At 48.6% G+C, this 21,958-nt stretch overlaps 1 protein-coding gene across 1 annotated transcript; it reads right to left on the bottom strand.

Moving 5' to 3' along the window:
* Nucleotides 1-8,047: 8,047 nt before the first annotated feature.
* Nucleotides 8,048-16,698, bottom strand: LOC102976730 (transcription factor CP2-like protein 1). The gene is made up of 15 exons (XM_055089795.1): nt 16,616-16,698; nt 15,966-16,117; nt 15,748-15,821; nt 14,897-15,002; nt 14,682-14,788; nt 12,122-12,274; nt 11,772-11,882; nt 11,182-11,279; nt 10,910-10,964; nt 10,533-10,626; nt 10,049-10,139; nt 9,434-9,591; nt 8,898-9,043; nt 8,702-8,753; nt 8,048-8,085 (listed from the first exon to the last, which is right to left on the bottom strand). Exons 1-15 carry the CDS (start codon nt 16,696-16,698, stop codon nt 8,048-8,050), a joined length of 1,518 nt encoding a protein of 505 aa, XP_054945770.1.
* Between the last annotated feature and the right edge of the window lie 5,260 nt (nt 16,699-21,958).

Below are 21,958 nucleotides of genomic sequence, written 5' to 3'. Positions count from 1 at the left end.
CAGGCTCAGCGGCCATGGCTCACAGGCCCAGCCGCTCCGCGGCATGTGGGATCTTCCCGGTCCGGGGCACGAACCCGTGTCTCCTGCATCGGCAGGCGGACTCTCAACCACTGTGCCACCAGGGAAGCCCAAGGAATATACTTTTTAAAGTGAGACCCACTCTCCTGGCTATACCCCACATATACAGATACACACATGTGCACACACACTTCCAGATGTGGTTGATAATATTCAGATCCCTGGGTCCTCACTCAATCAAATAAAACTAAAAAGAAGAATATTTAGGGGGCAGCTGCTCTAATGTACAAGTTTAAAAAAAAAAAGTGTCTGAACAAAACCCTGATTTATTAGTGAGTGTGGATTCGAATTTCCCAATAGTTGAAGCTCTTGAGGTACTTCTTTATTTCAAAAACCCTATTCACCAGTACATGAAGGTCTTGGAAATGCTGTTTCTGTTCTCAAAGAGTGTACCCATGTGCAGGTCCATGTGGAGGCGAGCCCTGCCTGTCTGGGCCAAGAACAGAGTCAAGTGAGGGAATAAAGGCCCTGGAGTGTGCAGCACTGGCATGTATGTGGTCAGGCAGGAACCTTGTCCCTTTCTGAAGCAAACTTCTGGCCCATCAAGCTTGGAAGGACATGTATTTTTTATGCCAATCTAAAACCTATGTCTGCTGATGAAATGTACCAGGACTTCGAGAATGCAGAACATGGTAAGTTTTGGTCAGGTGGAAGGGCCCTGCCATCTGAACGTAGTATTTCCTGTCTCATCTTCAGGGACACTCTTGAAAATCCAATAAGGCTTTACAGATGTAGGAAAAACTCTTCCTTAGGAAAAACGTATTGGTCCATTTGTCTGACTCCAGAGCCACTCCACAGTATGCCTTCAATAATAAAAAAAAATGCAGAGTGAACGGAGAGAAGAGATTTGGGATAAGTAAGAAGGTGCCCTCAAAGTTATTATACATCTGGATCATCTCTTTCCTAAGCAGCCTTTTCCCCTTACATTTTTTAGCATCATCCGTATCTTTTACATCTTCACTGGCCCCATCAAGATGATGATTCCAGCTTTTTTTTTTTTTTTTTTTTTTTTTGCATTGACTTCTCGCATGTCCTTCCTATACCCATCCTTGCCCTCTATTTTGAAAGCTTCCATCTCACTCCCAAAAATGCTGCTAATTTATTCTCGTGTCTTCAGTTTAGCTTCCTCTTTGGATCCTTGTCCTGATCTGGGCAAACTATCCTGGGCAGCCTTGAATTCAGTAACTGTCATGTAGCCCAGGCCATTTTTCACTGGGTGATCTTTGATGTTAGCTTACTGAATTTGAAATCAAACTGTTAGATATGAGGAATAAGAGAATCTGCCTTCATCCTTTTTCCAATATTTGGAATGTGAAAGCACATCATGCTTTATGTAAAAAAATGTTTTCTCCTCCTATTCTGCTCTTTATTGGATGTAAAAGTATTTCTTAAGTGGTTTTTATAAATGTCCACATCCATTAAGTTGATTTGGCAGACATATAAGTCAGAACTTTTTCATATTCCTTATATCACATTTTAGAGGGCAACCTGGTAAATATTTTTATGATGCTTTATTTTGGGCTTTCCAAACTGTTTGAATGGTTCAGTATAGCTACAATGCTATATAGCAGTCAGCTTCTTTTATTTCTTCTAATTGCCTTGTAAAATGCATTGTTACTGGTCTGATAACCCACTAATGCCATGGGGGTGCTAAACAAAGTATGAGTTGGAACCTATCTTGGTTTGAAGTTGTTAGGAAGTGTGAGAGTGTCCCTGGAAAGAAGAGGTGGTTTCCTGCCTGCCTACGGGCAGCATATCCTTGGTGACTGTATTGTTTAGAGGGGAGGAACACTTGATCATGGTGGACCCTTGTCCATTTAATGTTTACTGAGAGTCAGATTGCTATGACAGTTGCCACTAGTGAGAGAGGAAGGGTTTAAAGAAAATTGGGCTGTTCTGCTTTTTCCCTCCTTGTGTGCCTGATTTAAGGTTAGATCTCTATCCTCTTGTGCATCCTGGCTGACAGACTCTTTCAGTGGTATGCTCTGAGTTTCCGGAACATTTTATACAAAGCTTGCCTTCTCTATCTGCCCACCGGTCCTAGGATTTTTAACCACCTCAAACCTAGGCCATGTGAATTAGTCAAGTCTTGTTGGAGAAGACATGTAGGATGTTTCGTTGGAGGTCTTGAGGCAGAACCCTCCCGCTACAATGATCTTGGACCAAAGAACGCTAAAGTGTCAGGAGGGTGAGGGGAATTAATAGTCTCAGCCTCTCCTCACCTTTCTTTCTATCATAAATTTTAATTGTAAGATTGGAAGATACAGAAAGCTGTATACAACCATGTCGATAGGGTATAATTAACCCAGGTAATTTGGGAATAAAATTTGGCTTGTATTTGCTATATCCAGATGCCCAGACTTAACATCTTGGTTCTCCAGCAAAGAACATGCTGCTCTAACCTTGCCCTCTCACTTGGGACAAACTTTCTACCTACCAGAAACTACCATTTGAGGCAAGTGAGTTTTCTGCGTGAAGGGCTTCTGCAGCACCGCCCCCCCACCCCCCCCCGCCATGCCCTCCCAAGGCAAGTCTACATATTTTGCCCATTTTTATTCTTAAGAACATCAGTTCTACATCTCTGAAGCCTTTGATCCTTTGGAAAGTCAGTAAGACCTTCTCAGCTGAGTCTGAGTGAATCTTTGGAGCCCAAGAGAGTTACCCTTAATTTTCAGCAGAGAAAAAAATTGTCGGACAAACTCACGTGTGTGTTAAGAGAATTCCGTAAGGCACTTCCTCCGTCTCTGCCTTCTGTGTTTGTTGAGTAACCCCTTAGTTGAGGTTGGTTCACAGGTGTTGAGACTCAGTGCTTCCTCAGCCAGGGTAGGAAAAAGAACCATGAACAACCAAAACTATATCAATTGACCCTGTTTATTTTCTGTGTTTTTCAGTGTCTTGTTTTGAAGAATTGGGGTGGGGAAATGGTAGTTGACATTCAAAGTAGAGGAGAGAATCAGTTCTGGAACTGGGGTATTTTGCTTCAGGTACAAGCATCTGTCCTGAATATGTAGAAACAGCTGCCTCACATGTGAGTAGGTTTACTTTCCTCTCCATGTTATGAACTCCATGCCCTTCTTAGTGGCAAGGAGGGCTTCTACTTTCTACACACCTAACCGGTATCATCCAGATGGGGACTGGCACCACTGAACACCACCAGTGCTTCGGCTTCTGGGCATGATTTTCACCAGGGCAAGAGCAAGTAGGCAGTAAATGAGAATCCCCACCCCAGGGAGAGATAAGAGAAGAGAGGTGTTCAGACACATACCTGTTCTCTTCTGCCGTATCCCCAAGAACCCAGGGAAATCTTTGAAGTGATTTTTTCTTTTTTTTAATTAAAGTGGATGAAGAAAGATTTACCCCACTAAATTTTTAGCTTGTCACTGTCTCTTATACTACTTGTTGTTATTCATTCAAATCTGTACTACACTGCTGCTCACATACATGTGTGTGTTTCTTACCTTAGCCTAACCCCTCTCAGCCCCTGAAGTCATTATTCTATTTTGTGTTTTCCTTTTTTATGGCACTAGCGAATGAGAACCTAAAGTCATAGAAAATCCTAACTTGAAAAGGAGTCTCTAACTGGCATGGTTTGATTGATTACTTTACCTTTTCCCCCTAAAGACTTGAATGATTTTCTTCCCTAGTGCTATATAATAGATCTGTAATAAGTGAAACCTTTGCTGCTACTTTTCTGGGTTTACATCAGTTTTTTCCTTCCCTTAAAAATAATTTCTTGGGCTTCCCTGGTGGCGCAGTGGTTGAGAATCCGCCTGCCGATGCAGGGGACGCGGGCTCGTGCCCCGGTCCGGAGCGGCTGGGCCCGTGAGCCATGGCCGCTGAGCCTACGCGTCCGGAGCCTGTGCTCTGCAATGGGAGAGGCCACGACAGTGAGAGGCCCGCGTACCACTAAAAAAAAAAAAAAAAAAAAAAAAAAAAATAATTTCTTATCTGTGCTTCTCTGATGACTGTTAATTTCTAATAAGTACAGGAAGAGGTGAACCTGAGATTTCTTCTCTTACTCCCCTCCTCACCCTACTCCCAAATTATACACTAACCTCTGACATTTATAAGATCCGTGAGATGGGGCTCATCATAAGATGCTTGTAGGGTTTTTTTCTCCTCATGCTGCAGCTCTCAGAGCTGGCCCCTGAGGATCTGTGACTACCCAGTCCGAAGGGTTACTACAGGGAGAGAAAGGCTTTCTTAATTTTGCCTTTCTCCATTCCTGTTTTATGATCACCCTTCAGATGCCTCCCATTCTGGCTGCCTCCTTTTTCCTCCCAGGAGTTGTTTCCAAGTAACCTGCCTCGGTCATTTCCCAACTGCTCTCCTCACCTTTGCCCACCTTCCAGTGACCCTGAGAGCACAGACCTGAGAGACGGGGCCTGTGCAGAGCTCAGAGAACTGTGAGGACTACTCCTGCCTTTCAGACTCTACTCGGGGACAGAGATGGATGGGTAAATGGTGCTGTGGGAGGAATTTTTATCTTCAAACCAGGCTGTTTCGCCCTTTGCACTGCCCCGCCTCCATGCCCACTCCCCCGAGGAAGGGGTAAAATGCAGAGGATGGTTGACCAGCGGGGTCTGCTCCCCAGCATTGCTGTCTGGCCTAAGCCTTGTCCAGCCATTCGGCCTGCTCTGGCGTGAGAGCTTCAGTGTGTGGGAGCTGCCGCTTGCTTGTTTCTCCACCAGGCCTGCCCCAACACTTAGCCGGTCCCTGGGGCCAACACAGTTCCCGACGCGGTGACTTAACACCAGCCTCCATTAGCTGTCCAAGCGACTGTGTTTCCACCCAGTACTTTTGGCGCTTGAGGATGGGGGGAGGGAGGGAGGGTTATTTAAAATAAATAAAATCCAAGGTGGCAGTAGAGGATTCCTTTTGCTTTAAAAATCTTTGGACTAAAAAAAATAAAAAAATTTTAAAAAAATGTTTTTTTATATATGAATATATAAAGTAAATTGTTATGTAACTATTATTGTTTCCTGTATGTTCTAATTTTTGGTTTATGATGTAATTAAAGGAAATAAGCTGTGAAGACTTTTCATTTTACTGCGGAAATAGCCTGACTTGGAGCTGTGATTCTTAACTTCCTTGAACCCTTGATCTGTAAAGGCTCCTGAGGCTGAATGAAGGGGCTTCTTTTTGGCATCTTTATTTTTTTTTAATATCCTTTAGTTAGTACCCTTTATTTATTAATTGTTTAATAATCTTTATTTAGTACCTTTTCAATAGCCTTTATTGAATACCCTGCACTCCACTTGGCTTCTAAGAAAAACGGAAGACATAATATAAATCAGAGTTTCTAAAAAACTTCTGTCTTAATTAATTTGATCATAACTATTCAACCTGAGTCCCTTATCTGTGCAAAGCATTGCCCTTACCTGGACTAGGAAGGAGTGAGGGGAGTGGTGTAATGGTTAAACAGACTCACTCCACCTGACCTTGGCCAGTTAACCCCTCTATCTCAGTTCTTTGTTGGTAAAGTGGGAATAACAGTACCTGCTTTAGAGTTGTGACGATTAAAAGTGTTTGTTAAGAGTGGCACGTAGTAAACGCTCACATGTTACCTGCTTTGATTCGCTTCATTTCAGTATATTTCAGTATCTAGTCTGTGCCAGAGGCTCCTAGGTTGAGAGATGCACAAAGGCTAATGCCTTTGGTCCCTATCCTTTTGGTGGAGACGAGCAGTGGAGCCAAATCAGCAACCTCGATTTAAATCTCAGGGTATCTACCGTGCCCTGAAACACCTTTGGGGAGCCCTGTGGAATCAGAGGCCTCACTCGTAATCCGCTCATCCTGCATGAGTTAAATGCCTAATCTGCATTGGTCATCTGGGGCCAGCGGGGTCCCACAGTCCCTTCCAGGGGTGCAGGGAAGCAAGCCGGCTTCCTTGTCCATATTGAGGCAGCCTTTGGCTTTTGAGGGAGGCAAGTTCGGGGTCTTTGAACTTCAATAAGCAGCCTTTCCCTTCCCCTGTCCTTTAATCCTGTTAATTCAGCCAGTGTAGAGCCTTCCTCCTTCCTTCCTTCCCTAGCCAGAGGCCACCAGGTTTAGGACTCAACACAGATGATCAGTAAATGATAAATGGGGTAAATGATTAATAATGGCATCTTGGCCTATCTCCAAGTCCATGCAAATGGGTGTTCTCTTTTCAGTATGTTTGAAATTTTCCATAATAAAAATTTTGAGGGAAGGGGATGAGAAAAGAAGAGTGGAAGAAAATATGGCCCCAAATCACTTATCTTTTTTAAAAGTACTTTAATATAAAATTGGTTTTCTACACAGAAAAAAGAAATACACAGAGAAAATCACTTTCAGGTAGATTATAGGCCTAAAAGTGAAACACAAAATTAAAGTTTGAACTTTGAAAAACATTCATAGGAAATATTTACCTTAATATAGGGAAAGATTTGTTACGACCTAAAAATTAAAAGATTAATTGTAATTCAACTACATTTCTTAAATAAAAAATAATAAAGCCCTATAGCCTCATTGTTCAAGAATAGCTGTAGTAATTCCCAAGTCTCTAGAACTGAAGTTTTAAATAAGCACAGTGGTTTAATAGTTGAATAATCTTTTGGAGGCTTTCGTGATTAGTTTTTGCCCAAACTAATTGGGAAAAGAATCTAGTCAGATTTATTTACATGTCTGTCCCAGACTCTGTCCCTTGCCCTGGTGTGTAAGTCTAAGCAGGGGACATATCCCCAAGAGGACCATAACACCAAGAGAATTGGACAACACATTGAATATATATATATATATTTCGGGGTCTTTGAACTTCAATAAGCAGCCTTTCCCTTCCCCTGTCCTTTAATCCTGTTAATTCAGCCAGTGTAGAGCCTTCCTCCTTCCTTCCTTCCCTAGCCAGAGGCCACCAGGTTTAGGACTCAACACAGATGATCAGTAAATGATAAATGGGGTAAATGATTAATAATGGCATCTTGGCCTATCTCCAAGTCCATGCAAATGGGTGTTCTCTTTTCAGTATGTTTGAAATTTTCCATAATAAAAATTTTGAGGGAAGGGGATGAGAAAAGAAGAGTGGAAGAAAATATGGCCCCAAATCACTTATCTTTTTTAAAAGTACTTTAATATAAAATTGGTTTTCTACACAGAAAAAAGAAATACACAGAGAAAATCACTTTCAGGTAGATTATAGGCCTAAAAGTGAAACACAAAATTAAAGTTTGAACTTTGAAAAACATTCATAGGAAATATTTACCTTAATATAGGGAAAGATTTGTTACGACCTAAAAATTAAAAGATTAATTGTAATTCAACTACATTTCTTAAATAAAAAATAATAAAGCCCTATAGCCTCATTGTTCAAGAATAGCTGTAGTAATTCCCAAGTCTCTAGAACTGAAGTTTTAAATAAGCACAGTGGTTTAATAGTTGAATAATCTTTTGGAGGCTTTCGTGATTAGTTTTTGCCCAAACTAATTGGGAAAAGAATCTAGTCAGATTTATTTACATGTCTGTCCCAGACTCTGTCCCTTGCCCTGGTGTGTAAGTCTAAGCAGGGGACATATCCCCAAGAGGACCATAACACCAAGAGAATTGGACAACACATTGAATATATATATATATATATATATATCTTTACTTTTAAAGGGGATGAATAAAATTTTAAATAAACATGAATTAATGCACTCTGTTCAGCACCACTGCTTGGGGCAAAAGCTCCTTATCCATATTGCCAGGGTTTTTGCCTCACAGGCTTGGCCAGCTCAGCTCAGCAGGGAAGGCTGTGTCTCAGGGGTTCCAACAACTTGCTGTTGAGCAGAAAGAAATGTGAGCCTGGGGGCTGCTTGTCTCCTCCCCAGGGGTAGGACACATGACGATTTGGCTCTTCACCTGAAGCCTGGTGAAGCAGCTGAGGATTTTAACAAGGCTTCTGGTGAGCACAGGACCCCAGAGAACGAGGCTGGCACCAGTCTCCTCCTCTTGCAGCAGGGCACCCCTGGGCCTAGGTCAGAACCAGGTAGTAGCCATCTGGATTCTGCACTGAAAGCAGTAAAAAAAAAAAAAAAAGAAAGGGCACCACCGGGATGAGATGGGCCCCGACCACCACTAACTACTGTGCTGCTCCTAAACCTCCAAGCAGCCTGCAGTGCCTCTGCCACACCCAAGTGTTCTTCCAGCCCCACCCTGGATCCAGCTCCTTCTCGGAAGCCTCCCTGGGTACTGGAGCACAGAGGAGGGATAGAGGGCAGGCATCTGAATAGCCAGGACCACAAGCCAGCTGATCAGAAGTGCTCTGCTCCACGTGGTATCCAGCAAGCACCTGCCCTTCTGACTTGTATGACTCGGTGGGGCGGGAAGAGGGGTAGGGGCCCTTCCTTCCCTTCTGATAAACTCCCTGAAACTAGGGCATGTCTCCCTCATGAGAATGCGTTTATTCGGTTACTTCTTCCTGAGCAATAAATGGCTGTCTCTTAGCTGTGTGACCCTGTCCCTTTGATGCACAGCTGGTGTTGAGCAGATGTTTACCCCTTGATTGGAACACAGCACCCGCAACACACCTTCAAGGAACCTTTTAATCTCATTTAGGAGGCAGTATAAACAATCTTACCCTTTCTAGGGCCTGCGAGACACACGCCTCTCCCTCTAAAAGCCCTACCTTTCTTCACCACAGCCACAAAGTACGACTCATCCTCAAGATTCTGAACCACCTGCAAGGGAGAGGGGTCACTAAGACGATTCTGTTCTTAGAACCAAACGGAATAAGCTAGGGCAGGGAGGGGGAGACTGGGCCTGGTGTTAGAAGAATGATCCAGGCCTTTGTGGGACCTTGCAGGGAACCGCTGCCGATTTACCTGGTCACTGAGGAGAATGAGGATACCCCCAGGGCCCTGGTGGAAGAGCCGATGGATCTGATTGGCTGGGAGGGCCAGCAGTTCAGCCAGTTTCCCCATGAGCTCTACAGCACTGAGTTCATCCAGAGAGATCTCTTGATAAAAGCCTGGGGGTGTGGGCAGCACAGGGGCAGGAGTCAGTGGGGGCTGCGGCCCAGAGGGAGCCCCAGATATCAGGAGAAAGGAGAAGACAAGGCGACAGGCTCATTGGGAGGGCCCGGGTCAGGGGAGAAGGAGTAGAGAAGGAAAAAACCTTACAAATCCACTTCACTTTCACCTCCTATTCCTCACCTTTGGGGAGGCCTAAGCTGAGAGGAACCCCCAGTTGAAAGAAGAGATGGGACACCGTATGATAGAATGACAGAATCAGATAGAGTCAGAGTGTAGAGCATGGAGGAATAAACCCAGGGAGTCATCCTGGAAGGAGAAGAGTAATCTAGTCATGGAAGATGAGAATGCCAAGGGCATCCTGGGTCCCAGGAATGGTGGAGCGTTACCCTTTCCCCAGGCCAGAAGAGGTTTCGTGCAACCACACCTGAGTTTCTTGTCTTCTGTAGAGGCCAGAACCTTACCTGAGTTAGGGTTCTTAGGAACCTCGTTCTCTTGCCTAGAGGCCTCCTGAGCGACATATAAGGTCAGCCGGTGACGGATGGGCCTGGGCCAGGAAAATAGTCCACATTTCATACCTGAACTAACAGGTCCCAGTTTTAGCCCCCATCCCTGGGAGAAACCCTGCGTCCTCCCAGGTCTCTAGGGATAGGGGGTCACCAAACTTTTCTTAGGTATTTAGTGAATGCTGTGCCCTAGGGGAGAGAAGATGAGAAAAATCCATCTCTGTCCCCAGAAACTGAGCGATGCAGATGGGATGGCCACAGAAAGAAGTCACAGGAGCCTAACTTTTAAGCCCAATTCTGCTAGCCTTGCTTGCTCTGTGACCTCAGGCAGGTCGCTGTCCTTTGGGCCTGAGTTTCTTCCTTTGTAAAAAGAGAGAAGTGGGGCTAAGTGGTCTTTCAGGTGCCTTTGGCGTGAACAGTCTATGAAACATGAGTGTCAGCTGAGTTGGTAAGTGCCACTACAGTGGGAAGGGGACCCTGGTTGGCAGTGCCCAGCACCTGGCTCTTAGAGTATTGAAAAGGCGAATCCCGTCGGCAGCTCCACAGATCTGGATAAGGTCCTGGCGGGTAAGCTTCAGCAGATCAGTGCCTGCAGAGTCAGACAGGGCTAGATTAGGGGAAGAGAGCCCTGGGATCAAAGGTGCCAAAGGATACAATCCAACGTTAGTCTACAAATAGCCCTGGTATGCCCAGACGTGGGAGCCAGACTTGGATTCTAATCCCACCTCTGCCACTTGCTAGCTGTGTGTCCTTGGGTAAGTTATTTAACCTCTCTGAGCCCTGTCCTCAGGCGTAGTGTATAAATTGTATGGGATAATACACAAGAAGAGAGCCTAGCCAGCATAGTGTGCTTGCCAACTCTTAGTTCTACATAGAAGTTAGTTGAAGGGCACACAGCAAGCCAGGACAGAGACGGGCTTCCTGCCCGAGTGTCTGCCCTCAGTCCCCTACAGGTCAGGTCCCTACCAGACCCCAGCCTCACCAGTGAAATTGGCCAGCGACCGACAGTAGTTGGAGAACCGGTGCCGATGCAACCACTGCTGTGTCTCTAGGATGGAGGCTCCAGGGTTCAGATCCTGAGGTATAAAGACAGCGGTCCAGATAACACCGTGGACCCACGGGCTGAGAACAAGGTGGAAGGGAAACATGGCCCCTGCCCTTGGAGGTCCCAAGTCTGAGACGCGAGGCTCATCCTGCCAGAGGGAAGTGCCCAGCGCCATCTGCGAACCATTTGGCTATCTGTGGCCATACCACATCTTCCCACCAGGGGGCAGGGCCACCCGATTCTGGAGAGTGAGATGACACTGCTGAGAAGGCTTTGCAATAGGGGGTGTGGGAGTGTGGAAAGGAAAGACTCACTTGAGCTGGGCTGCCCCCCAAGGTGTCCAAGGCGAATGGTGGTGAGGAGCAGAGCCTGTGGGGAGCAGGGAGTCAGGCTCAGGGAAACAGTGCGGCCCGTCTCCTGCCCCCCCTCATCCTTCCCCAGGCCCGTCCCGGTGTCACCCAAGTGTTCCCCAGAAGCTGCCTCAGCTGCACCCTCAGGCCGGCCCCTCCCCCACTGCCTAGGCTGAGGGGCTCTTCTCTTCATTCTCACCCCCAAGGGCTGACAGAAGGTGCTCGTCCTGCCTCACCTCTCCTGGGACAGGAGCTTGCAGGAGTTGGGGGAGGTCAGAGCAAGAGGGCTTAGAGGCGGGTGGGGTCCCGAACTGGGCTCTGGCCACGGTGAACACTGCAGGTAGACAAACAGCGAGGTTAGCCTGGACATTCGGGTGGGGGCGGGGGAGGGCAGTGGTGGCTGTTGGCCTGCCTTGGGCCGAACTTGGCCCCTGCCCCAGGAGTCCCTGACAAGTAGATCAAGTTTCCACACAAAGAAGAGTAATCTAGCCTGCAAGCTCTGTTTGGGGGATTTGGGGAAGGCTTCCTGGAGGAGCTGCGGCAGGAGGGGAGGGGCTGCAGGAGGGGAGGGGCTGCAGGAGGGGAGGGGCTCCAGGCAGAGGGGCGGCCACGGCAGGGCAAGGAGAGGCAGCCGGCAAGGCGTCAGCTCTTGGGAGTCTTGAACAACAGGCAGTGCGGTTTGTCCTCGCGGGAAGCAGGTGGAATCACTGGGAGGCTGTGATGATCCTGGAGCAGTCGCAGCCCCTGAGGCCTCAGTTTCCCAGCGTGTACAACGAGGATCTTTTCTCCAGACCTCCCCTCCCGCCCCCGCACCCAGTACACACACCTCCATGAAGACCGTGCTCTCACAGGCGGTCTGATACTTGTCTCTCTCATGCACGGGCTGTTTCTCAATCTTCTCCCGGTCAGTTTTCAGTTTCCGGTCAGCTCCTTTGGGCTACAGGAGGATGACAAGGAAACCTCAGAGGGCCTCTTTTCCTGCCCACTTCTCATTACAGGAAGGGGCTCTGAGAAAGAGACCAAGCCCCATCCCTCAGTGCACGGAGAATGAAACAGTCCCAAACAGGGGAGCGGCAGGCTGAGGGTCCGCCGCAAAGCAGAGCCAGATGCACACAGCCAGCAAGGCAGGGTGACAGCCCTGAGAGGGAGGGGACAGGGCCCCCGTGCTGCATGTACCTTAAACACCTTGATGAGGCAGCCAGCTGAATGCAGGTGCTCCGGCGAAAGCTCCTTGTCACTGGGCTTGAAAGTGTCGATCTGAAGGCGAAAGGGAACGCCTTTCTCTCCACCTTTTTTCCTAGGAGTGAACTCAGTGCTGATGCAGTGAACCTGAGGTGGAAAAGAAGGGTGACTCCAGGTCCCACTCACATTCACGGGATCTCACCTGAAACCTGTTACCTGTCTGTCACCTGTCAGCCATTAATCACAGCAACTTCCCACCCCCAACCAGTGTCTATTCTTAAAGCATAACTTTTTCTTTCTTTTTAAGAGGAACAATTTTTTCCAGCTTTACTGAGGTATATTTGACATATAACATTGTGTATGTTTAAGGTTTGCAGTGTGTTGATATGATACATTTATATATTGGAAAATGATTACCACCCACCATAGCATTAGCTGCTAACACCTCCATCACAGAAACACCCCATCACATAATTACCCTTTTTTTGGTGGTGAGATCATTTAAGATCTACCTTCTTCTTAAAATATAACTTTATTAGGTTCTTTCCCTTGTTCAAAATCCCGCAGCAGCTCCCCAAGGTTATGAGATGAGAAGCAAAGTCCCTGACCCTGGCTGGCATTCAAGCATCTTAAAGAGTCAAGTCAAGGGCTTCCCTTCCCTCGTGGCGCAGTGGTTGAGAGTCTGCCTGCCAATGCAGGGGACACGGGTTCGAGCCCTGGTCTGGGAGGAACCCGCATGCCGCGGAGCAACTGGGCCCGTGAGCCACAATTGCTGAGCCTGCGCATCTGGAGCCTGTGCTCCGCAACAGGAGAGGCCGCGATAGTGAGAGGCCTGCGCACCGCGATGAAGAGTGGCCCCCGCGTGCCACAACTAGAGAAAGACCTTGCACAGAAATGAAGACCCAACACAGCCATAAATTAATTAATTAATTTGAAAAAAAAAAGAGTCAAGTCAAGCTTTTCTGCACGGCTGCTCTCTCTCCCCCATCAGTGAACCCACCGACCTACCTATCCAACCTAATCATCACCTCAATACACCTGCATAGCTTTTCCTCTACCGGGAAAGCTCTCCCTGCTCACATCTGAGCCAATACATCCCATTCCAGAGTAGGGTTGCCAGTTAAAATACAGGATGCCCAGTTAAATCTGAATTTCTGATAAGAAACAAATAATTTTTTAGTATCAGTATTCCCAAGTATTGCATGGGACATACTGATACTAAAAAAAAAAAAAATTATTTAGCTAAAATTCAAATTTAACTGAGTGTCCTGTATTTTATTTGCTAAATCTAGCAGTCTACTCCAGGAAGGCTTCCTGACCTGCACACCCACTGTAGCCCTCCCAAAATCTTGTGAAGAACAGGTAAAGGTAGGGAAGCTGAGGCTCACAGAGATTATGTGACCTGGGCGAGGTCCTTGCCAGGAAGTGGTGGAACTGAAATTGTGCCACATCCACCTGACTCCTAGTCCAGATGCTTAGACTATAGTGGACACTCAAAAAAGGGACTTACAGGTGAGTTTTGACAATATGGTTTGATTATAAAAGGAAATCTTTCAGCATAGAAAAAATGGAGAACACTGAAAAAAATTATAAAGAAGAATACAAGCATTTCCCATCACCCCACCTCTCAGAGATAGTACTGTTAACATTCAAGTATTTTTTTCTTCCTATCTTTTCTCTGGGCAAGGAAAAAAAACCCACAACTTTCATATGCACACACACTTTTATTTTTACAAACTAGAAATCAAACTTTAAATACAAGTCTGTATTCTGCCTTTACTTATGGGAAAGCAGTTTCTCTTGTCATGAAATATTTCTCAGAGACATCATTTTAATGGCTACACAAGTTCCATTATAAACCTGTACTAAACACTTATTTCAGAGTCAATCCTCTTCTGATGGACATTTTGATATATAAAACGACACTGGCATGAATAGCTGGTAAATATATCTCTGTGTACTTTTTGAACACTGCGATAGGATACATTTCTTGAAGCGGAACTACTGGGTAAATGAGTATGAACATTAAATTTAATAAAATTTGCCCACGTGCCACATACCTACACAATGGGTGCACCAATTTGCATTCTCAGGATATGAGGGTGTCTGTTTCTCCAAACCTTACCAATAACAGTTTTTAAAAAGTCTTTGCCATTTATATATATATATACATATATATATACACACACATATATAATTTTTATTAGCATTATTAGCATTTATATAGCACATTATATGTCATATGTGGCAACTATTTTTCCCATTTGATGTCTCCTTTTAACTTTGCCTGTGTATTGCAGACCGTTACTTTGTATGAAGCTAAATTCTGTCCTATGTTTTGTCATTTCTTCCATTGCCTTAATGTTTAACAAGTCCTTGCCTTTGGTGAGATTCGATCAACATTTATCCATCTTTTTTTCCTCAAGGTGTTTCTGGAAGTGGTTCGTTCTTATCACGCCCCCCACCACCACCCAAACTCACCTTCCTTTCCCATCTAGGCTGCTGCCACCCACATCTGACCTCCAGCCTCCTCCCTGTCCCAGCTTAGACTCACCTGCAGAAAGAGGGAGGTCCTCTTGGTCGGGTCCCAATAAAACTCCACCGTGTTGAGTTGTGAGGGTAGCACTTGGGGTTCTATCACCCCCACGGACAGTGGCACATCTGCAGGCACAGGGTTGCAGGCAGGGAGTCGGGCTCAGCCCTCCCCATCCACAAGGGCCTCTAAGACAGAAAGCAGCCCTAAAGGGTCCCTGGTCCCTCCCCATTCACCTATGTCCAGGATGCGGTCCCCAGGCCGGCTCCACCTCCACCCATCCAGCTGCTGCTGCTCCGTGTACTGCAGGCGCCGGTCGTGGAAAACCACACGCACCACACTCTGCGGGCACAGGAGGGCGCCTGGGCATTTGGGAACCAGTTCCCACACCTGGGGGAGGCCAACCTTTCCAGCCTCTCCTCCACCTTGCTTCCCACCCTCCAGGGGCAGAAGGACTTAGAATCACTAGATCCGTGTCCAGATGCCACCTGTCACTCACAAGCTGTGAAACTGAGGAAGTAACCTAGAGCCTCAGTTTCCTCATCTGTAAAATGGAGAAGTTAATCCCTTCCCACTCGTAGTCACTCTACCCATTTCTTTTCTTCGCTGCACTTATCAATTTGCGATTTGTAAATCAATTTGTAATTGCATACATTAATAATTTGTGTAATTACATGTTTGTCTCACTCAGCAGAATGCAAGCCCCCTGAGGAAGGAAACTGCATCTGTCTCTTTACCCCTGAATCTCTAGCTCATTGAACAGTTTCTGGCAAAGAATGGGAGCTAAATACTTTTTTGTTTTTTTTTGAGAAAGAAGGAATCATGTGTGTGAATAATGCTGTGTAAATGTATTTCTAAATCCTGGTTCTGCTACTTACTGGCTCTGTGTCCTTGAGAAAATACTTAACCTCACTGTGCCTGTCTCCTCAACACTTCCTGCCCACCACTGAGCTGTTGTGAAGGTCAAATTGAAAGGTGGACTTGAGAGGGTTCTACTTGAGAATGACATCACGGTGATGACATTGGCTTCCTGCCCAGAGGGATAGTCATAGCCAGCTTTTGCCAGTTCTGGAAGGGATGCACCTACCTTCAGCAGCCGGGGCCCCTGGGTGGCATCGCCCAGTTTGGGGTTGCAGAGCATCCTCACCTCATAGGACTGGCCTGGGAGAGATTAAGGGGATGTGTGAGCCCCACTCTGAGGGGCAGAGATGCTGCCTGCCACCCCCAGCATGCCCTGGGCCCAGCGTCCAGAGCTTGCTGCCTCACTAGCCCCTCTCCTTCCCCCCTTCCCCAGGCCCAGCTCACCCTGGTTCAGGTAGGTGAGGGTCTCCTCCTGCTGCTTCACAGCTGGCGAGGTAGCTGCACAGAGCACGTACTGGAAGGCGGGGCAGGGCGGTTCCACGCGGGGGATGTTGGGCGGCTCTTCCTGCTTCAAGTAGGGCAAGGGCAAGGCCTCCCTGCCAGGGAGAGGAGGGCGCTGCTGGCTTTCTGCCCTGTCCACCCCATCCTCTAAGAGGCTTTGTCTCTTTCTGCCAGGTTCTCCCTTCAGGGAGCCCACAGTTTGCTGTAGCAGGCACCCCTGCAGCAGCCAGGGCCTAAGGGGCCCCTGTTCAGCTCCTCTGGCCTCCAGCAGACCTCCCTTAAGATACAAATCCCAGATACTACCAAACATTTGCAAACATCTGCCATCAATTACTTGTCTGCACCCTCAGGGCTTGCCTGACACCCAGTGAATGCCCACCACAAGTGTCCTGAGTGGGTGGGTGGTCAGGATGTTTTGAGATGTCCTGGGACCCACTGAACTCCAGGTACATTGGACCACTTCCCCACCCCCAAAGGAACTCAAGAGCAGGAGGCCCATAACCTTTGGCTTGAAACAGATGGCCCTACCGTGTCCATCTCAACTCAGAGCAGGGCCTTCCTCGGGGACTGTGGGAAGGGGATGTGGCCCTTACCTGAGCAAGCTGCTTGGTGGCCCGGGGTACAGTTCCCCGGGGCTGGGCCACAGGTGCTCCGGCTGGCTGTGCCAAAACAGCATCTTGGAAAAAGAGCAGCACCAGCTGTGTCACAGAAAGCTCAGCACTGGGTTGGGCTGGACCCACTGGGCCATCCACCCGGGGCCTCGGACTTTATATACAAGAGCATAGCCCCAAAAGGGTGGGGCAAGGCCTCAGCCTCTTATTGGCTGAGCAACCGGGGCTCTAGGAAACTCAGGACCTATTAGGCAGCCCAAGCTGGGGGGAATCAAGAAATGGCATCCCTGGGGCTCCCCACCAATCATTAACTCAAAGGGGAAATGGTGGTGCAGCAAAACAAATCACTGGGACGGACATCCACTGCCCCACCATTCCTCCAGAGGCCCAGAAAAACGAGGGGCACCCTCAGGCTAAAAGATTGACCCCAGATCCATAAGCCATGTAGAGGCCTGGAGACCCACGGGCCCAGACCCCTCACAGGACCCCATGGTGGGGTTGGAGCCTGACCACTCCAGGGGACAGGAAGAGCGACAAACAACATCACATGGACCGACAAAGGGCCTTTGCTCCCCCTGGTCTCCCTCCTTGTCTCTACCCGCCCCCACCATACACACAGGTGCAGTGATGGCCTGACACCTGTCCTGTCGCTGGGGGCTACCTGGCTAGGGGACTGGAGTTTACAGAACATAGTCCAGCTTGCTGTGGAAACAACTCAGGGGGTGGTGCTGGGAGAGAGAGCGTGCCTGTGAGGAGGAGGGGGTGGGCCCGGGAGAGCACCGCTCCCAGGGAGGTAGAAGGAGAGGAGCTCCAGCTGGGCTGGTTTCTCTGCCCCTCCTCTGCCCTGGGGCTTGGGGTGCACTGTGTTTATGGACAAATACAGTCTGCCTGGGGGACGGCCCCTTTCCCCAGGCTCAGCCCCTGTTGTCACTGTACACAGTCAGCTCAGGGGGCCCCCTGCCCCCACCCCCCACTACTGTGTTGGGTGTAAATAAATAAGGGCCTTGCAGAGAGCACAGACAGGGCTCTAAAGATGCAGCTTGACCTCGTGTGACCCTAACTATCTAGGCTTTGTGATTCTGGGGGGCCTTCCTTGCGGGGAGAGGGAAAACCAAAGAGTATGCCCCCACACACAATGGGCAGGGTACCTCCAGGAACCTTGGCCCTTGATCTTCTCTCATGAAGCCAGACAAAAGGAGGAAAAGGGGATGGGAACCGTCCTGACAATGGGGGCCAAAGAAACCTGAGTCCCCAAGATCCGCAGTAAGACCCCCAAGACTTCAAGACTCACCTGCTGCCCAAAGCTGGATCCAAGGTCAGGAGGCACCCCCATGGGACCCTGCAAGGTTGGACAGAGCAAGATCCGAGGAAGGCCAGGGGAAGGGGAGTAGGAGGGGTCCAGAGGGAGGGCTTGGCCCTGGCCTAGCGGGAGCAGGGTGTAGGGGTGGCAGTGGGGCAGACAGGATAAGCAGGTGGAGGGGGAGGCTTGTTATGTTTGCTGTGGAGGATGGAGGTGGAAAAGGTGGAGGCTGGCGCGGGCCCCCTTCGAGGACACCAGTGGAGGAGACTCCAGCTCCATAAGCCAGTCCCGCCCCCCAGGATGTCCTCTACCTCCAAAGCCGTCTGTACCCTCCCCCTTCCCCCTCTGAGCGCCCCCTCTCCCCTACTCATTTTTTTTAAAATATTTATTTATTTATTTGGCTGCACCGGGTCTTAGTTGTGGCGTGCGGGATCTTCGTGGCTGGCAGGCGGGATCTTTAGTTGCAGCATGCGAACTCTTACTTGCGGCAGGTGGGATCTAGTTCCCTGACCAGGGATCGAACCCGGGCCTGCTGCACTGGGATCGCGGAATCTTAGCCACTGGACCACCAGGGAGGTCCCACCTCTCCCTTACTCTTGCTGCTACTCCCTCCTTCCGCCCATCTCAGAGTCTCTGGGCTTCTGTCCCCAAAGAGATGTTGCTGGGCCTGTTGCTGGTTTTCCTTGGCTCTGTCTCTCCAAGGAAAGAAGCCAGGCTTGAGGCAGACAGAACCTGGTCACTCAGAGCCCCCACCAGACCCATTCGCTGTACCTCCTGGGCCAGCACAGCACAGAGTATAAACAGCCCACCCTCAGGCCCAGAGAGGCCTCAGGAAATTTCTGGTCCAGGCTCCCCACTCTCAGAGGAGTCTCAGGCTCTGGGTGGTCTGAGGCCCCCACGAGGCAGGGACACATTTCTGAACCTACTTTCCTCATCGGTAAAATAGGAGCAAGGCCTCCCCCCCACTCAGTGTGGCAGTCAGGAACCAAGGAAATTCTGTGGAGTTGCATCTTATCCCAGTGTTTAATCCTCAGGAGCTTCCCTTGGGGTAGTGAGGGACACCACTAAGGACCCCAGTCTCCTTGGCGGTGTCCCTCGCTAGTTCTGGGGGTACAGACATGACTGTTCCAGAAACTTCCCCCAACACAGATGAATTTCATACCCCAAACGCTCTATCATTTTCTAGGCCATGGCATAACACGATCCTAATAATACCCTTGGGGTTCTCTAAGCCAAGGAAGTAACTTTTTATCTGTCAAAATTGCTGAGAAATAAGTCAGTGTCTTTCTCCTCTAACCAAAATGTATTGTTTTGTTTTGTCTTCTATCCCAGGCAACATTCCAACCTGGAGAGTTGGAGAGTGAAGCCTACCACTCCCACAGAGAAACAGAGGCTGAGGGGAGTGTTCCTCATTCATTCATTCATTCATTCAACAAAATGCTATTGAGTGCCTACTATGTACCAGGCTCTCTCTCCCTCCCTCCCTCCCTCCCTCACACTAGAGTGTGGGACCTGGGGCTGGGTACCTGGGTGGGTGGAATCCTAACCTATCCAGGGCTCAGGCACCGCTGTTACCCCTACATTAGTGGTCAAAAGGTCTGGGCACTGAGTTCCAGGGAAATGATTTTTATTTTTTTATCTTTTTTAAATTGGAGTATAATTGCTTTACAATGTTGTGTTAGTTTCTGCTGTACAATGAAGTGAATCAGCTACTATATGTATACATATATGGAGGTGGAAAAGGTGGAGGCTGGCGCGGGCCCCCTTCGAGGACACCAGTGGAGGAGACTCCAGCTCCATAAGCCAGTCCCGCCCCCCAGGATGTCCTCTACCTCCAAAGCCGTCTGTACCCTCCCCCTTCCCCCTCTGAGCGCCCCCTCTCCCCTACTCATTTTTTTTAAAATATTTATTTATTTATTTGGCTGCACCGGGTCTTAGTTGTGGCGTGCGGGATCTTCGTGGCTGGCAGGCGGGATCTTTAGTTGCAGCATGCGAACTCTTACTTGCGGCAGGTGGGATCTAGTTCCCTGACCAGGGATCGAACCCGGGCCTGCTGCACTGGGATCGCGGAATCTTAGCCACTGGACCACCAGGGAGGTCCCACCTCTCCCTTACTCTTGCTGCTACTCCCTCCTTCCGCCCATCTCAGAGTCTCTGGGCTTCTGTCCCCAAAGAGATGTTGCTGGGCCTGTTGCTGGTTTTCCTTGGCTCTGTCTCTCCAAGGAAAGAAGCCAGGCTTGAGGCAGACAGAACCTGGTCACTCAGAGCCCCCACCAGACCCATTCGCTGTACCTCCTGGGCCAGCACAGCACAGAGTATAAACAGCCCACCCTCAGGCCCAGAGAGGCCTCAGGAAATTTCTGGTCCAGGCTCCCCACTCTCAGAGGAGTCTCAGGCTCTGGGTGGTCTGAGGCCCCCACGAGGCAGGGACACATTTCTGAACCTACTTTCCTCATCGGTAAAATAGGAGCAAGGCCTCCCCCCCACTCAGTGTGGCAGTCAGGAACCAAGGAAATTCTGTGGAGTTGCATCTTATCCCAGTGTTTAATCCTCAGGAGCTTCCCTTGGGGTAGTGAGGGACACCACTAAGGACCCCAGTCTCCTTGGCGGTGTCCCTCGCTAGTTCTGGGGGTACAGACATGACTGTTCCAGAAACTTCCCCCAACACAGATGAATTTCATACCCCAAACGCTCTATCATTTTCTAGGCCATGGCATAACACGATCCTAATAATACCCTTGGGGTTCTCTAAGCCAAGGAAGTAACTTTTTATCTGTCAAAATTGCTGAGAAATAAGTCAGTGTCTTTCTCCTCTAACCAAAATGTATTGTTTTGTTTTGTCTTCTATCCCAGGCAACATTCCAACCTGGAGAGTTGGAGAGTGAAGCCTACCACTCCCACAGAGAAACAGAGGCTGAGGGGAGTGTTCCTCATTCATTCATTCATTCATTCAACAAAATGCTATTGAGTGCCTACTATGTACCAGGCTCTCTCTCCCTCCCTCCCTCCCTCCCTCACACTAGAGTGTGGGACCTGGGGCTGGGTACCTGGGTGGGTGGAATCCTAACCTATCCAGGGCTCAGGCACCGCTGTTACCCCTACATTAGTGGTCAAAAGGTCTGGGCACTGAGTTCCAGGGAAATGATTTTTATTTTTTTATCTTTTTTAAATTGGAGTATAATTGCTTTACAATGTTGTGTTAGTTTCTGCTGTACAATGAAGTGAATCAGCTACTATATGTATACATATATCCCCTCCCTCTTGGACCTCCCTCTCCCACCCCTCGCCCAGCCCTTCCCCCATGTAGGTCACCACAGAGCACCAAGCTGGGCTCCCTGTGCTATGTAGCAGGTTCCCACTAGCTATCTGTTTTACACATGGTAGTGTATACATGTCAATCCTCATCTCCCAATTCGTCCCACCCTCCCCTTCCCTAAAAGGAATGGATGAGAGCACGATTTTGCAGACACACAAGCACACACGCAGGAAGCTGGCAATACCATATGGCAATCCCTGTGTGCTCTGTGTGTCTGTGTACACGAATGCCCCCACCCTAGGAGGGTGGCCCTTTTTCCCAGCAAACTGTCTCTGACGCCTCTGGGTGTGCAGCTCCACAGGGCACCACGCTAAACAGCGCCCCCTAGAGTTCGAGGATGCACAGGCCTGGCTCTAAGACTCCAATCTTTTATTCCTGAGAGTCCCTCTCACCGCCAGTAAGTCTCACCTTGGGAAGGTACTCTGTTCACGCTTCAAACTTACTGCCTCCTTCTTAAAACCCTTCCTGCAACCCAGCCAGTTGGCATTTATGTTCCCCATGTCCCTCCTCTGCCCTTCACCAAATTCCTTCACAGCAGTCGTCTGATGTGCAGTTTATTCTTAATGTACTTTGTCTAATGTTTGTTTTCCCATCAGAGTGGAAGCCCCTTGAGGGTCGGGACTAAGAGGTAAACATACCTCTAGATAGACCCTGAGTGCAAGCGCAACTAGGTGGATTTAGGCAAGTAACTTAACCTTTCCGAGCTTCG

The sequence above is a fragment of the Physeter macrocephalus genome, chromosome 14, assembly GCF_002837175.3.
Source record: "Physeter macrocephalus isolate SW-GA chromosome 14, ASM283717v5, whole genome shotgun sequence".
Lineage (NCBI taxonomy): Eukaryota > Metazoa > Chordata > Mammalia > Artiodactyla > Physeteridae > Physeter > Physeter macrocephalus.
The sequence above is the reverse complement of the archived record's forward strand: the minus strand, read 5'-3'. Positions and strand labels throughout refer to the sequence as shown.

Coding starts and splice junctions, on each gene's coding strand:
- LOC102976730 (XM_055089795.1), bottom strand. CDS start 16,698: ATGCTGTTTTGGCACAGCCAGCCGGAGCACCTGTGGCCCAGCCCCGGG. Junction 10,965..11,181: donor AAGCTCCTGTCCCAGGAGAG/GTGAGGCAGGAC, acceptor TGCTCCCCACAG/GCTCTGCTCCTCACCACCAT. Junction 8,086..8,701: donor TGTGGCTGTGGTGAAGAAAG/GTAGGGCTTTTA, acceptor TACTGCTTTCAG/TGCAGAATCCAGATGGCTAC.